Consider the following 15566-nt stretch of genomic DNA (forward strand, 5'->3'; position numbering starts at 1 on the left):
GGTTGCCATTTCCTTCTCCAGTGGACCACATTTTGTCAGAACTCTCTGCCATGACCTGTCCATCTTGGGTGGCCCTGCACGGCATAGCTTATGGCTTCACTGAGTTACGCAAGCCCCTTCGCCACAACAAGGCAGTGATCCATGAAGGGGCCTCTCAGCATGCCAACCCTCTATATTCTAGGAGCTCACAATAGCAAATAAAAAGTGTAATTAGGAAAAAAATATGCACTGATTGAAAAAAAAAAGTAGTACCTCTCACAGACCAAAACTGTGAATGATATTAGGTTCCATTTCATATAAACAGGTGATCGTGTGCACAGTCTCTCATAGCGTCAAGATGCAAAATGATCTTCATTTAAGTACATACAGATTTGAATCATATGACCTGATGATCTTTTTGAGTGCTCCTCTGACCAATTCATTCTTGACTCCTGATCTACTTTTCTTCTTTCTCCTGATGCTGTACACTGATCTGTTCGATGTTGCAGTGGGCCTGTTCACACAGCTTTCGTTGCATCTGTGGTTACTATTTGCTCAAGCTGCTTTGGCATTACAGAGGGCCTGAGTGGCAAAGGTCCAAGCAGCTAAGCACTAAAAGAGAATTGGGAGGCTTCCCCATTTAAATTCTAGCATAATTCTGTATGCCATAGGCTTCCACAGCACCAGCCTTCACCATGGGTCAAAAGTCTAAGTCACCATGTCCTTCTTGTTTGGTCTTGGGCTCATCTTCCAGGGGCAGCAAATGGGCATGCCGCCCCAATACTTTGGGTAACCTTCATGTTATGCACATGCTGCATTGGTGTCATCTTGGACACACCTTGGTGTCATCTTTCCCCCACACTTCCCCAAGAGGTTGGAGTCCATAAGGTAAGGGTCCAGCATAAAGTCTAGTCCCGCTAAATTGTGTTCCAAATACATCACCCAAGGTGGGGCCTCTACCTTGCGTCATCCCAGGCTAATGCAGCTTGAGAATATGGATTAAGCAGATTCATATCCTTTTGATAGAAATTGATAATACATGTTCTTCATGTATATATCGGTACTGCATTATTCTAAAGAAAGTGCTGGCATTCTTCTCCTAATGTTATTTCTAGATACATCTATTGTTTAATCAACATACTAAACATCGCCCCCAGACCATTTTTTTTTAATATATAGCATCACATTTACCATCTCAGGCTGCAAACCTGAATCCATGTACTTGAAATGTTTCCATTCTGCATTTTGCATAAGCTACCTTGTACAGTTTTGGTGAAATGGCAGGGTAAAATAAATAAACATTTAAGTAAATAGGTCTAGCCTGACCTTGTTCACATGTAACGATAACCCAGAATCTTTTTTAATTGCTGGTGCAAGCAGCTAAACAAATCATGGACCTTCTATCAATTGTTTGGTTAGCATTATATACAAACCAGCTTGCCTTCCCCCCAACAAGGCAGTGCTCTGGTTTACATGTAACAGTAACCAAAGCACAGATGGAAGGACCACAGAATTTCAAAAAAACCTGGGTTATTTTTATGTGCAAACCAGGCTTTACAGTAGACCCATCAAAATCAACAGGACTTGAGTTAGTCATGACTAACTGATTTCACTGGGCCTACTCCAAAAATAACTAAATCTGGATCCAATACATTCCGTGTAATTATTCCTTTTGTATAGCTTTTCCAACTGTTTTCTCTTACAATTTTCCTCATGAGTCTTTTAGTAACAGGAACATTTTCTTTTAAAAACACACACACACACATCAAATTTTAAGAAGTACAAATTGCTGTGGTTTATTTTAAGATTCTTCACCACCAAGCTTGAGTGGAAGACATTTTGAAATATCAGCTTTTGTTTCTTGACTAAGAATGCATGAAATATAAGCCAACTACAGATGGTAACCCGGGGGCAGAATGTTGCAGGTGACGCAAATTTGTGGAGACTAGGAACGTTAACATTGTTATAAATAAGTATTCCTAATCTATACTTTAGATGTACAATATTCAATTTATAGTAGCTTTTTTATATTTGTGGCAACAAATTAAATAAGTCAGTATGTTAATGTCTAACAAAATGCCTCTTCTGTTTAGAAAATGGCAAATTTAACTTCATTAAAAACACATGATGAATATCATTTAGTTAAAATTTATGTTTTGGGTTGCAGCCACATCAGCTGAATCTGTAAGAAACACTGATTGGGTTTGGGTGACATGCTGTGTTGCTCATGGATGCCAAGTTGAATATGCAACCCTGCTAGGGGGTTGTGTCACATGAACCCAGTGAGCATGGGTTATGCAAAGTTTAAACAAGAACATAAACAATAACAAGCATAACCCTAAAACAGACCATGGCTTATGGGAGGGTTGTTTAACCTGTGCATAACCCAGGTTTGCACATGACAACCCCGCATGGGGGATGCATATTCAGAATAGCAGCTGCACACACTACACAGGTGCCACAGCATGGGTATCCATGCTGGACTGTTGTGTCATGTGAAAAGGTCCCTTCTGTCCCCTGCCCCACAATTTGACTCCAACAAGACACAACGCTCAATTTCTGCAATTGTGCAAATTATGCTCTACATAAGGACACAATCCTCCAATAAATTCTCTTGCACAAATTGCATCCAGTTGAATGGCAGCTTACATGCAGCTCTTAATTTCCACTCATTTATGGGTGGATTATGCACATTATTCAACTATTACACTTCTTTGGTAAGTGCCAATAGCCCATCTTGACTTGGGGAAATATTTTTGCTAGCAAACAAGAAACAAAGTAACCTTAAACTGATCAGTTTGTAGCATTCAACAAATTATCATTTCTTCGATCATTGGCCTATGACAACTTTTCGCCAACTTTTAAAACCGACAAATGCTTTAGAAAAATAATGTAAGCCTCATGTATTATGCGTCTGGGTAATCTAGTATTCCAAGTTTAATAAATTCCAGTATTGTTTTTAACCGTAAGTGAACCATTTGACACATTTAACCAGTTAACACTTTTTTGTTAAGAACATCCATCTTTACGCTTTTTTAGATACTTGTGCTGTGATTAAAGGTATGGTGCCCTGCCTCACCCATTGTGGTACTCTTCCCTGCCCCCCTTCTCCTCTGATAGCTATCACTGATAGCTTTCATTTTGATATTCAGCTGGTTATCAGTTATCAGATCTCTCCCTTTTTTTCTTCAAGGGAAGTTATGGCTGCCTTGGTTCTTTGGTTGCTTTGTTTTGTCACAAGCCTTTATCCATGCAAGCTTTTTAAAAAATTGATTGTTTCTCTTTTCTTTTCCATAATTGGAATAGAGTATATTCTCTCATTAAGCAACCCTTAAGATTGCAGTTTGATTTCCTTGCAGAAATCTGCAATTCATTCATTCCTGTTAGATCTGCTTTTCTTCTTGATATATTTGGTTGAGAAGGATAGTGGTTTGCACACTGGTGGATGGGTGTGAATCAGTACTTTGGTGATTAGATGGAGCTGGCCAAAAGTTAAGGCAACTTGATTTGGATCTTATCTCACCCCTGTATCCAGAATTCTTAAGGCACCTTGAAGCAGATTTGCATGAACTTTCTTAGCTGCATAAGCATATGTATCCATACTGAGAAATATGTTTGACCACAACATATTAGTTAATTATTATTTTTAGACAGTCACCACATTATTTATTTATTCATCACATTTGTATCCCTCCCTCAGGGCAGCACACATGAAGGTTATTTCATTTTCCCACCTCCTAGCTAGTTAATGGGGTAAGTCAGAGAATGTGTGTGACTTGTGCAAGGTCACCCAACGAGCTCCATGACTGAGCAGGGATTTGAAACAGGACAGTGCAAATCCAACACCAGTGATGGTATAATAATATGTGAAGAAGGTGCCCGGTTAATAATTTCTTATAAAGACACCAGGTGAAATTTAGGTGGAGTAATTCTCATGCACAGCCTACAGGAAGAATGAGAGTTGTACAAGAAAATGTTCTCTGTATTTCAACATAATTTGCACAGAAGGTTTCAGGTATACTTTACTGCACTACAACCAACTACAATTCTATTTTCTTAGCTAGTTAGTCTGAAAGCTGAAGGAACTGTACATTTTTTTCCTCAGGAGAGATAGTAATGTTTTATTATAAACTCTCCCCCACAGATAAAAAGTCTGCTTTGATTGAATTGGTTGCACTTGTAGTTCTGATTAAAAAAAAAAAAACAGCAAACATTCTTTATTCCTTGTATGTAGTCATTTGGTGCCTTATCATCTGGCTAGTAAATGATAATATAAAATAAGCAACTCCCCACCCCAATATCCAAGATTTTTAAACACCATGTATAAGTATTTACATTTCTGTCACCCAGAAAAAAAGTTTATGATCTCCTCCCACGACGCATAATGGAAGTGTCCTATGCCAGGTTAAGCCAGATCCTACAGATGCAGAACCGATAAGGATGGGCTGCAGAGGGAGGGACACAGAGAGAAAGTTTAAATATTCTTGCTAGTCAAGATCTAGAGTGCAACAAGACACCAAACTTAAAAAAAAAAAAATCAAAGGAATTCTTCAGCTGCTCTACTATGAGCAGCAATCACGTTCTGCATTGCATTTGCCTTAAAAAATTGATTTCATTAATCTCGGGAGCTTGACTGTAAACTTGCAATAAGTAACAAGAACAGAATGCTTTAGCAAAGAATGGGTTTTAAAGGTCAAACTCCACTGGGAATGTCTCCAGCCCAAGCCCTGCTTAAATGGGCAACACCCCCCACTTCCCAAATTTCTTGCTGCAGACCTGGCACTGCATCTAGAACCTGCCATCAGAAACAACCAATCCATGTTCAGTTTGGTCCTGAATCTACTACTTCTGTGAAGCTTGCTCTTTGAGTTCAGGAGTAGATGACAATTTGAACATTTTCCATTGTGTTACCTGGATTTTAATTTTTTCCTGAGAACTACAAAGACCCTTCCACCCCATGTTCAGAGACTGTATACCTTTGGTTGTTGGACATTGTGACAAAGAAATGATGGCTCTCTCCACCACGCCTTGCTTGTGAACTTCCCAGACATCTTGGGCTGGCTACTGCTGGAGCTTAGATGGACCTTTGATATGTCTCAACAAAGTAAGTCTTATGTTCACCTCTGGCCAAGAAGAAAATCCGCTATGGCAGTATTTTCTTTAAACAAACCATGGATGTATAAGAGCTGCACTGGCTGCCAGTCCATTTCTGAGTGCAATTCAAAGTCTTGGTACTTTGTAATTTGGGACCCAGGCACCTGCAGGAATAATGCCTATGCTCACATCAACCCACATGAGTGTTGAGACAGTGACCTGGTTTGCATGATCGCCGACGCCCACCATGGTTGTGGTGCATGCTGGCCACCATTGTGAATATTCACGCTGCGGCTTATCGTGATGTGCGAACCTGGACAGGGTGGTTTGTTGCCGTGGATACCAAACCACCCAGAACACATGAGGTGCAGTAGGGTTCTGGGGTGGCTTGTTAACCAAGGCAACAAGCCATCCTGCCCAGGTCCACCCATCATGATAAGCCATAGTGACTGCCTGTCGCAGCTTGAATATGCACAACTGGCGGCTGGCACGCACCGCAACCTGCTGGCAAACTGGCCCAGTCTGTGGAATTTGTGCTCCAGATGCCCCAACCATCAGTGGCAAGATAGGTGAATGACCAGGGAGCCTTTTTAGTAGTGCCACCATTTTATGGAGGAGTATTTTGTTGCCTTTTTAGTGTCAGCCTTTTTATTCAGTGTCAAACTTTTTATTCTCCCAGGCTTTTAAGATTTACAATTTTAATCTGCAATTTGCTCCTTTTAACTACTGGCCTTTTAGTGTTTGTTACTGTGTTATTTTATTTTATTTTATATTATATTATTCGACTTAACGACTGAACAACAACAAAACCTCCCTGGGGACCTCTTGGTTGAAGGGTAGTATAAGTGTATGAAATAAAAACAAAAATAATAAAATAAAAAACCTATGCCACCACTGCATGCTTTGAACACTCATTCTACCTGATGAAGAGTTCAGTGACAAAACTCAAAAGTTAGTACCTCTTTGGCCCTTTCCAAGTATTACCTCAATTATTCTATTACTGGCTCACACTACTGCCTGCTGGAAGTCCTGCACACTCAGTATTGGAACTGCACTTAAGCAATCCTCATATGTATGATGCAACATATGATGTGGGGTATACCCATGTACACTTGATTCCTTGCACTCTTTTTTGACGGAGAAACATTATGGAGGATTGGATCCACACACTCAGACTATTCGCAAAGATCTTTCCCAGTACACTAATGGGTATTTTTCCAAACCTCAGTTTCATAACTAGTTCAACTTGTCCAGTGAGCCACAGATGCAAGAAGTCAGATGCAATCTCAGGAGTGCAACAGCAAGTATCCGTGCCATTTGGCAAATTGTTTTGAAAACTGAGGCAACTTCAAAAAGAGTTAGTAATATGGCGTGGGAGTCTGCTGTTTAAAAGTAGTAAGTAAAAACCAAAATTCCCTGGGTATGCCTAAACCCTTCAGCAGATCATGTCTAAAGTAGCTCTCTGGATTGCAGCCTATGTGCTTTTCATTGCCCTTTATTTTGGACACTACAACTGTAGTCAGTGTTCCTCAAGATGTTCTGATAAGGTGGTTTCAAAGTACATCAAGTCCACTCGTATTCATTTTGAGACACACATTGGACTGTCTTGCAATCAAGTTCTTAGAAAGAGCAATTTATAATGGGGGGGGGGCAATAATGATCCTTTCATCTCAATGCATAAACTTTACCTGAGGGTGTCCTAAATGATGAACTAGAAGCTGGCTGGTCATTTTTCCTGGATAGCCAGTAGTAGCAAATAAATTTTCATTGACTCTGGACCACCTATCCACATAAAAATACAAACAATGAAGATTCTCAAAGAAACGTTAAAGCAGAATTTACAGGTCGTGATCCCCTCAGAGGTAAGGATTTTCGAGTCCTATTGATTTCAACAGAGAGTTAACCAAATGCTTAAATCTCTCCTGTTGAAATAACTGGGGCTCAAGAGTGCTTGCCTGGGTCATTCTCAGAGAGTATGTGTACATGCACATGTGTGTTTATCTACCCCCACACACTATTTTTTTCATTTATTAGTATGGACATTACCTTTAATGAACTCATCATGCAGGCACTGAATGCTCTGTATGCATTCGTTCAAAGTGAAATATAAAATAAATCTGTAATACTATCAGAAACCCAAAAAAGGGAAGTGCGCCTTTATTGTTAAAAATGATTTTAAGCTGTACCACAGTTCTCCCTTTATTCCCTATTTCAGACTATTTTCTCAGTAGACCAACACAGACAATAACAACAATTCATGGAACAGCTTCAAAGGAAAAATTGTATAATATATCTGAAATTTAAACTGAATCTGGGCATGCTAATGTTATTTCTTACTTTTAAAAGGCTATGATTAAGACACTACCCCCCCCCCCCGCCCCAACAAACCCAAGAGTCTTGCGGCACCTTAAACGGCTAACAAAATTTCATGGACTAAAGCCCACTTCATCAGATGCAACATCAATTCAGGACAAAACTAAACGCGCGCGCACACACGTACACGCACACACACACACACAATACCTGAATAATCTGGCTCTGTCTGCATGGACAGGTCTCTTATCCAAAGGGTAACTATAAAATAAAATAGAGTGGTTTCTAAGTGATGCCCAAAGTTCAGTTCATAAGACAATCATGCCACCTACCCTCCAAAAAATAATTCATAGTTTGAACTGCATTACCTCATTCTAAGAGGGCAACCAGAAAAACATGTGAATCTAGTCCTAAATCAACCTTATTTTTTAAAACAGCTAGCACTTAAAAAGTATAAAAATGCTGTGTTCCAACATTAAACTCACTGCACACGGACACTAAGATTGGAAATGTGTGTGCAGGAAAAAGATACAAAATAACTTATACAAGAGTGCATTCATTTTCTAATTCACTTTATTGCATCCATATAATCTGGGATATAAAGAGAATGAATAATCTTTCACAAATGCAGAGGGGAAAGGTGTATATTGCAGTCAGTAGTGGCAAGCAACTATTTCCTTGGTTTCATTTCTCTACCTCTGTTCCTTTCTCCTCTCCACACCCCTTGTTTGTTTAAACCAATGTAAGACTTTAAAAATGTGTTAGCTCAAAACATAAAAATTAGAGTTACTTAAGTAAAATGACAAGTGATTTCTAGATAACATGAAGTGATTCTCTGTAAAGCATGTAGCTAAAGATAACATTCCAACATCCTTTATACAGTGGAATTTGTATGTATATTTGTTTAATATTCAGGTATTTATTCAAATTAGCAATGATTGTCATGTAATGTTTTACGTTGTGGTTTGTCATTGAGACTGATAGATGGAAAATGAAGCCACAGACTCCATCTCCTAAACATTTCTGCATCTCCCTTTCATTTCCCTTCCATTTGGACTCTTTCCTCTGTTTCATTTAGTTAGCATGTATTTGTAGCACGGCTTGTATTTTAATTTAATTCGCTTGTGTACTTTAATTTGTGGTGGGGGAAAGGAGCTTGTAGGCTGCACGATGGAGGGAAGGGTGAGTTGGACACTTTGTATCTATTTAAAAATCCCCAAACAAGCCCTTTTAATATACAGATAAATAAATATAGCACCTTATAGCCTGTAAGTAGTAAAGGAGCAGATTGCTGTCAAAAACTATACCTAGATCGAGTAATGTCCCAGATAAACCAGTCATTTCCAGCAACTGCTCCAACTTTAAAAGTATTTTTTAAACACCAGCTTGCTGACATCAGTGGTGTCTGATCCGTTGTGAGAGACAAAACTGCCTGATGGGTTACAAGGTCATAGAATCGTATCGTTCCATTCTTCTCTGCAACCATCAGCTAGAACAGAAAAGTAACAGAGGGTTACAATAACCTTTGGGAAATAGCAAACTTTAAACCTTTACTTCTCTCTCTCGTAAAATGGATGTCCTAGTATATACAGCAGAGTACAACTGAGTATCATTCATGCATAGTGCATTCCAGACCTTTTAGTATATGCTTAATACTCAGGGGGTAGAATTTTAATTCAAGAAGAAGGTAGGACCCCACAGATGACATGAGGCCAACACTATCAATCTACCATAATCCAAATTAATTCAGTGTGCCACAAGGATAAAACAAGAACTAGAAATATGTAAAGAGGCAATAATTCAAGTGCAGGATCTCATCCACTGACTAAGTATCAGGTCATAAAACATACATGTATGTAGCAAAATATCAAGGAATTAAGCATTTGTAAAATGGGCATTTTTTCTAGCCTATCTTTAAAATTACCAATTTCACAGTTGGAGTACACCAGTGAAATTTAATTTTCTAAACATTTCTATTATTTTCTGTTAACCTAACACAAGTAAAAGTTTAAATACTGATACTCTAAGATAACTAGGTGGACTGGGCCTACCCTTTAAAATCAATAGCCCATCCTGAATTCTACCCCTGCCAAATGAATCCTGAAATAACAGCAGCTATGGAATGTATATTCTATCAGCCACACTAATTTCATGCTGCAGCTCTGACAGACAACCTCCAAAGTGCAAAATGAGGTTGAAAATCGACCCCATCTTCTGCCCAAACTGGACAAGAGGTGAAGCCAGTCATGCCTAAGACTTTGCTCTGTGCTGGGCTTCGGAGGCATCTACAGTAGCTCTGAAGTGCAGGATGAATTCAGAGACAAAACTCTACCTTCCCTGCAGCCTGGAACTCGGGAGAGTGGTCAAGTCGATATTTGATTTTGTGCTGTGCTTTACTGACATTTCAACTGTCTCCAAAGTGCAGCAGGAAGCTGGAGATAAGATCGTGCCCCCACCCCCACCCCACGTCCACTGTGCATGCCAGACGCCTCAGGGGTGGGTCAGTGATGATGGCAAATACTGTCTGGAGATCAAGAATAGTTAAGTTGGGTGGACCCCCACCTTTGACCTAAATGGATTATTGTGTAAATATATATTCCATTTATTTCAACCCAATTACTTGTACAATTTGGATCAACTCTGCTGTCAAACATAAATCAGTTCATTCAGTTGTGCCATGATGCATGCCTTAGGCTGCTGTGATGCTTAAAGGATGCAGCAAAGTCTTTCATGAACCTGCAAACATTACCATGTTTCTGAGATAGGAATGAGTTTTCCCATGATGGTTGCAGAGCACAATGATACTTATGAGACACATCTTCAGGGGTTCCTCCGTTTTTCTATGGAATCTGGCCCGGTTTGCACATAATGACGACCCAGGTTTTTCTTTTAAACCTGGGGTTGTTGTGAATGACCCAGTATACTGGTTCATGGTGCCTGATTGCTCTTACTTGGCTCCCCCTGCCAGCAGGAACAGCTCAACAACAGCTCTGCCTCTGGGTTGTTTAGTGTGATGTCCGAACACTGAACTCTGGCTTGTCTCTCTCTGAACAGGCCAGAGTTGTAGTCTGAGATTAAACCCTGAGTTCCAACTCAGGGGGAGAGACAAGCCAGAGTTCTGGGTTTGGATGTCACGCTAAACAGCCCAGAGACGAAGTGCCCTGGGTTGTTTAGCCACTTCTGCTAGCAGGAGGAGCCAAGTGAGAGCAATGGAGCAGTGTGAACTAGCATGCTAGTTCATTTATGAGAACCCAGCAGTTTCAAAAACCCCAGGTTTATTTATTTATTACATTTATATCCCACTTTTTTTTCCTCCTTAAGAAACCCAAGGCGGTGTGCATAATCCTCTTCCTCTCCATTTTATCCTTACAGCAACAACCCTGTGAAGTAAGTTGGGCTGAGTGTGTGTGGCCCAAAGTCACCCAGTGAGCTTCCATGGCTGAGTGGGGACTAGAACCCAGATCTCCCGACTCCCAGTCCAACACTCTAGCCACTACACCACACTGGCTCTCACACTGGGTTGTTGTTGTTATGTGCAAACTGGGCCACTATCTGTTATCAGTATGTATAACTGTCAGGATTGGGCCCAGGCTCCCCAATTTGGTTTCTGACTCAGATTCAGAGTGGGAGCTAGAAAAAGCCAAGCTGGGAAGGGGGCAGGGAAGGAAATTCCCCAAGAATCTCCAGGAGTCAGCGAAGAACCTTCCCAGGGGCTTATTGACCAGGGGGGTGGGGCAGGCTCAGAGACCATCTTCCCTCTCTCTGTGGGAACCGGGTCTCTGTCGGACGGGGAGGAAGGAGCAGCATTGAAAGATGCCAGAGCTCACTGACGAGTTAAGTGGGCGGAGCTGAGAGGAGGTGGGAGGTGTTCCACCAGAGTGGCAGCCCATCAGAAGTTGAGTTGAAAGGACGCTCCCTGAAGGGAGGAGCCTAGAAAAAGCTTGTGGACCATGGTGAAAGATCCATTCAGTAGTTGAAGGGCAACTGCCCTAGGTAACAAGAGCTCCATTTTATTAATTAGGCCCAGAGGGGAATTCCCAGCCTCTGTAGTCCCTTTAAGTATGAAAAGGTGCTATTAACTGAATAAAGAGGTTGTGGATTACTAAACCAGACTGCTTCACTACTCCATGGGAGGGCTTGGAATGTTGGACAATAACCCTCCTTTCTTATAGGCTATTCAAAACCTTTATTTCATTTTGGAGATATACTACACCCTGCACCCATTATCTAGATTTTAAGCCCATTCATTTTTTATTGAAGCTTAATTTATATCTAGTTTGGTTTTAACGGCATTGTTATCAGCTCTAGACTGCCGAGAAGAGGATGAATAAGTGCGTAATCCTATGCATGTTTAGACAGAGGAAAAGGCCTACAACCCCCAGCATGCCCCAGCCAGCATGGTTCATTGGGGGCATGCTGGGAGTTGTAGGCCTTTTCTCTGTCTAAATATGCATAGGCTTGCACTCTAAATATCACTTAGCCTGAAAGTACTGGAAGAACCATACTGTATATGCCAGAGGCTCTGGATCCAATTCCTACATCAATTCAGGATCTCTGACAGCAGGTAGAGAAGATCTTTGCCTGAAACTGGATATTGAGTTCAAGACCCATTGCTAATGATGGTCTAGGCTGTTTTACTGATAATCAGTTCATCCAGGTTCCAATAATACATAATTTTTTTATCATGCCCTTCCTCTAAGGAGCTAAAGGGGACATACATGGTTCTTCCCCAACCAGTTTATCTTCCCCAAACCCCTGTGATATAGGGTTAGGGTGAGAGTCAGCAGCTGGCTCAAGGTCACTCAAGTTCAAAATCACTCAGTGAGCTTCATTGTCAAGTGGGGATTTGCAAACAGATCTCCCGGCTCCAAGTCTAACAGTATTAACCACTATACCGGTCTGGCTGCTATTCCAAAGAGAATAGGAAAATGCAATTCTAGCCATAAGTGTGCAAGATTTAAGGGTGTTTGAGAACTCTCTTAGAATTCAGAGAGGCTGTGGGTTTGTACCCTATTGCTACACCACTAAATAGCCTCAAGTTTGGCTAAGAAACAGTTATCTGGGGAATACTAACCTTGAATGCATCTTCAGGATGCCAGCCTACACTCATTCCAGGAGAACGCAGAACAAAATAAGCTCTCAAGTTCCCTTCCAAGTCCCACACCCTAAAACAAAGAATATACATGACCAATTTAAAGAGAAAGGCCTTGAGGTTGCCCATCTACAGTTAGCACCTGGACAGCAAAGTGAGCAGGTGCACAGGTCAAAGCTTTCCCCACTAGGGTGAGATGTATTCTACTTTTATTTAAATTAACAGCAACTTCTAAATGTACATCTGTACAAGTAAATCAGTTGTTGCCAATTTTATGCAGACCTGTGTCCTCTTTTGCGGGAATGCAGGCCATCCTACCTCAAACAAAAACTAATGCAATATAAAAATACTATCAATATGAAAAATAGAGATGCTACAATAAACCTATGATACTTTTGATTCCATAAATAAAATTGACTTATTTAACAAGCAATACTAAATTAATTATCAATATATTACAACAAAGGAGTAATAAAACACAACCAATACTTTAGCCAAATATATATATTTACTTGTACCCCAAGATGCAGGGTGGGATTGTAGGAGGGAAAAAGTGTTACATGATAACCTTTTAGAACAGAAAACCAGCCAACCAACTCATGCACACTAAATAATCTGGTTAACAAAGTTAATGGAGTTGAGAGCTTTAGGGCGGGGTGGGAGGGGATTACATGCCTTTCCCAGCTTTGAGCATTCAAACCCTTTTTGTTAAAATTTGATGACGTTTCAAGCATGCTTGTAGTGTGGACTGGTGTTTGTGGGGGAAGGGGGTGACTCTTCCATTTAACCTTCAGTTAAGAGATACTAAACAGCAAGATATTTAAATACGTTTTGCTCAGAGATCCTTTCAGTTCAGGTCTCACCAGGATACTGAAAACTTTATATTAGAATCAGAACACACTCTTAAATAAATGATATCACAAGTCTAGACAAAACAGATGTGAAATAAAATAAATACAATTAATTAACAGTATGAGCCTTTTTGTGCCAAACCTCAACAGATTAGGTATTTATTTTTCCTGCAGAAATCCTAGGGCCTCCACATTTGGAGAGATCAGTATCCTTGTTTTAAAAACGGACACGTTATGTGAAAACAAAGAATATCTACTTGATTAGGTAATTTACAGACAAAGCCCTTTCTTCTGCTGCCAGAAGTTTTGCCTTGTAGATCTTTCCAAGTCAAATCAACACTTTCTGCATGTAGGTTTACTATATTGGGAAGAGGAGCATAGTACAATTCAAGATGGTGAATCACTTTGGCCAAAGAACATCATGTCCCCTTCCCAAAGGCAAAGAAGCTGAGATGCAGGCAGTGATAAAAAATTATATCTACTCCTCCTGTTTATGGTCTAGTGCCTGTATCTGCTTTATGTTTTGTTGAAATATTAAGATCATGCTCAGTAACAGAACACCCTTTAGCACCCCAGACCCTCCTGTAATGTAGTTCTGCAGGGGCCACTTCAAATGTTATGAATTTTGTACAAAGGAAGCATTTCCACAACAGGAAAAATGACACCCCCACTCCACAAACCTATCAGATGCACGCACAATCACCACATGGAAAACTGGTGTAGGGAACTTGCTGAGCTGAAGAAAAATACAGTTCCAGTTTGAGCCCTGGCTCTACTGTGAACTAATAGGCTGCCTCAGGCACGCCACTGTCTCTTAGCTTCCGTCCTCCCATCTGCAATATGGGGATAATGCTGGACTCTGATAAGCTAATTCTAAAGATTACGGAGATAATTACCTGGTTTGCACATAATGACAAACCATGTTTTAATTAACCATGGTTTATGAAATTGCGGGTTGTTGTTACTTGTGAACCTGGAACTATGGGTTAACTACAGGTGATTAACCATGAATAGCCCACTAAGAGAAACCATGGTTTGTTGTTGGGTTATGAACTATGGCTTGTTTAAACCATGGGTTGTTGTTACGTGCAAATCCAAAATCGTGAGTTGTTCATGGATTGTCACTCCAGGCTACAGAGGTGGCAGGCAAGAGTGGTCAAACAACCCAGCCTCTTTACATGCCAGTACTGCAGTGCTGCAAAGGCTCTGAAGACTCTAACATGCTATATAAATGCTAAGTAATATAGTCAGCATCATTATGATAATCTACAAGTGCTATGCATCATCTTTCATATATAGAGGGGTCTTTTTTTTCTTTCCTGTGCAGGAATTCTGTTTTGAGATAGCGCTTTGTTTGGAAGAAATTGGGCTCCCCATTAAGATAATGTGTATCTATTAATGATTAAAGCACTTATTCAGTCATTTTCTCCATTTTAAGTACACAAAAAACTAGTAAAGTTCAAATCACCAGGCAAACAGGATTGTAATCAGTTAGTCAATTGCCACAACAAACTGATTGCAGATGCTAAGAAATATGATCATTTGCTTTCCTTAATTTGTTTCCTACTGCAACTCATCTGGGATACAGGGAGGGAGCAAGTGAAGGAAGAGGGAAACAAACAACCCAGAGACTGAGAAAACAACCCATGATTTGGTCGATCATCTGTCAGTCAAACCCTGGGTAGGGCAATAAACTATAACAAAATAAACCATGGGTTAGTGTTATGTGCAAACCAGGCCAGAGTGTTTTTAGAATATGACCTGATTCACACATGACAACAACCTATTGTTTAATTAACCCATGGTTTATTGGTGATTCCTTACCCAGAAATAACCCACAATGTAGACGCCAGAGAATGCGCAAACTGTTGGCTGTTCAGTACATTTCTAGGTTGTTTGGTCCCTGCTCCTTCCCTGTATTCCAAATGCCTTTCCAGCATCGTAGTACTGGCATGTAGAGTGGCTGTTTTTTCTACCACTCTTGCCTCCCACCTCTGTAGTCTGGCGAAACAACTCATGAGCATCCCACAGTTCTGGGTTTGCATGTAACAACATCCCATGCTTTAAACAACTCAGAGTTCATAATCCAAGAAAAAATCATGGGTTTACTTTGTGCTTAACAACCCACAGTTAACACATAAGTCTGGGTTCACACATATCAACAACCCACGATTTAACAACCCGTAGTATAGGTTGTTGGTACATGCAAACCATGTCCACGTATTGCTCATGTTTCT

General features: G+C 40.4%; 1 protein-coding gene across 4 annotated transcripts in view; it reads right to left on the reverse strand.

Annotated features, from left to right (window-relative positions):
* Nucleotides 1-1752: 1752 nt before the first annotated feature.
* Nucleotides 1753-15566, reverse strand: part of NUP37 (nucleoporin 37) — a 39589-nt gene continuing 25775 nt past the window's right edge. For 3 of the 4 annotated variants that reach the window (XM_084809598.1, XM_084809599.1, XM_084809597.1), the window contains 5 exons: nucleotides 12461-12551; nucleotides 8694-8875; nucleotides 7597-7647; nucleotides 6762-6855; nucleotides 1753-4424 (listed from right to left, as the gene is read on the reverse strand). In XM_084809598.1, coding sequence (XP_084665724.1) covers nucleotides 4311-4424; nucleotides 6762-6855; nucleotides 7597-7647; nucleotides 8694-8875; nucleotides 12461-12551 — 532 coding nt within the window. In that variant the 3' untranslated portion in view covers nucleotides 1753-4310. The remainder of the gene's footprint in view (nucleotides 4425-6761; nucleotides 6856-7596; nucleotides 7648-8693; nucleotides 8876-12460; nucleotides 12552-15566) is intronic. The other variant, XM_084809600.1, reaches the window with a different exon arrangement.

Source organism: Heloderma suspectum, chromosome 7 (assembly GCF_057233095.1).
Source record: "Heloderma suspectum isolate Gila_16-S chromosome 7, 16-S_ref, whole genome shotgun sequence".
NCBI lineage: Eukaryota > Metazoa > Chordata > Lepidosauria > Squamata > Helodermatidae > Heloderma > Heloderma suspectum.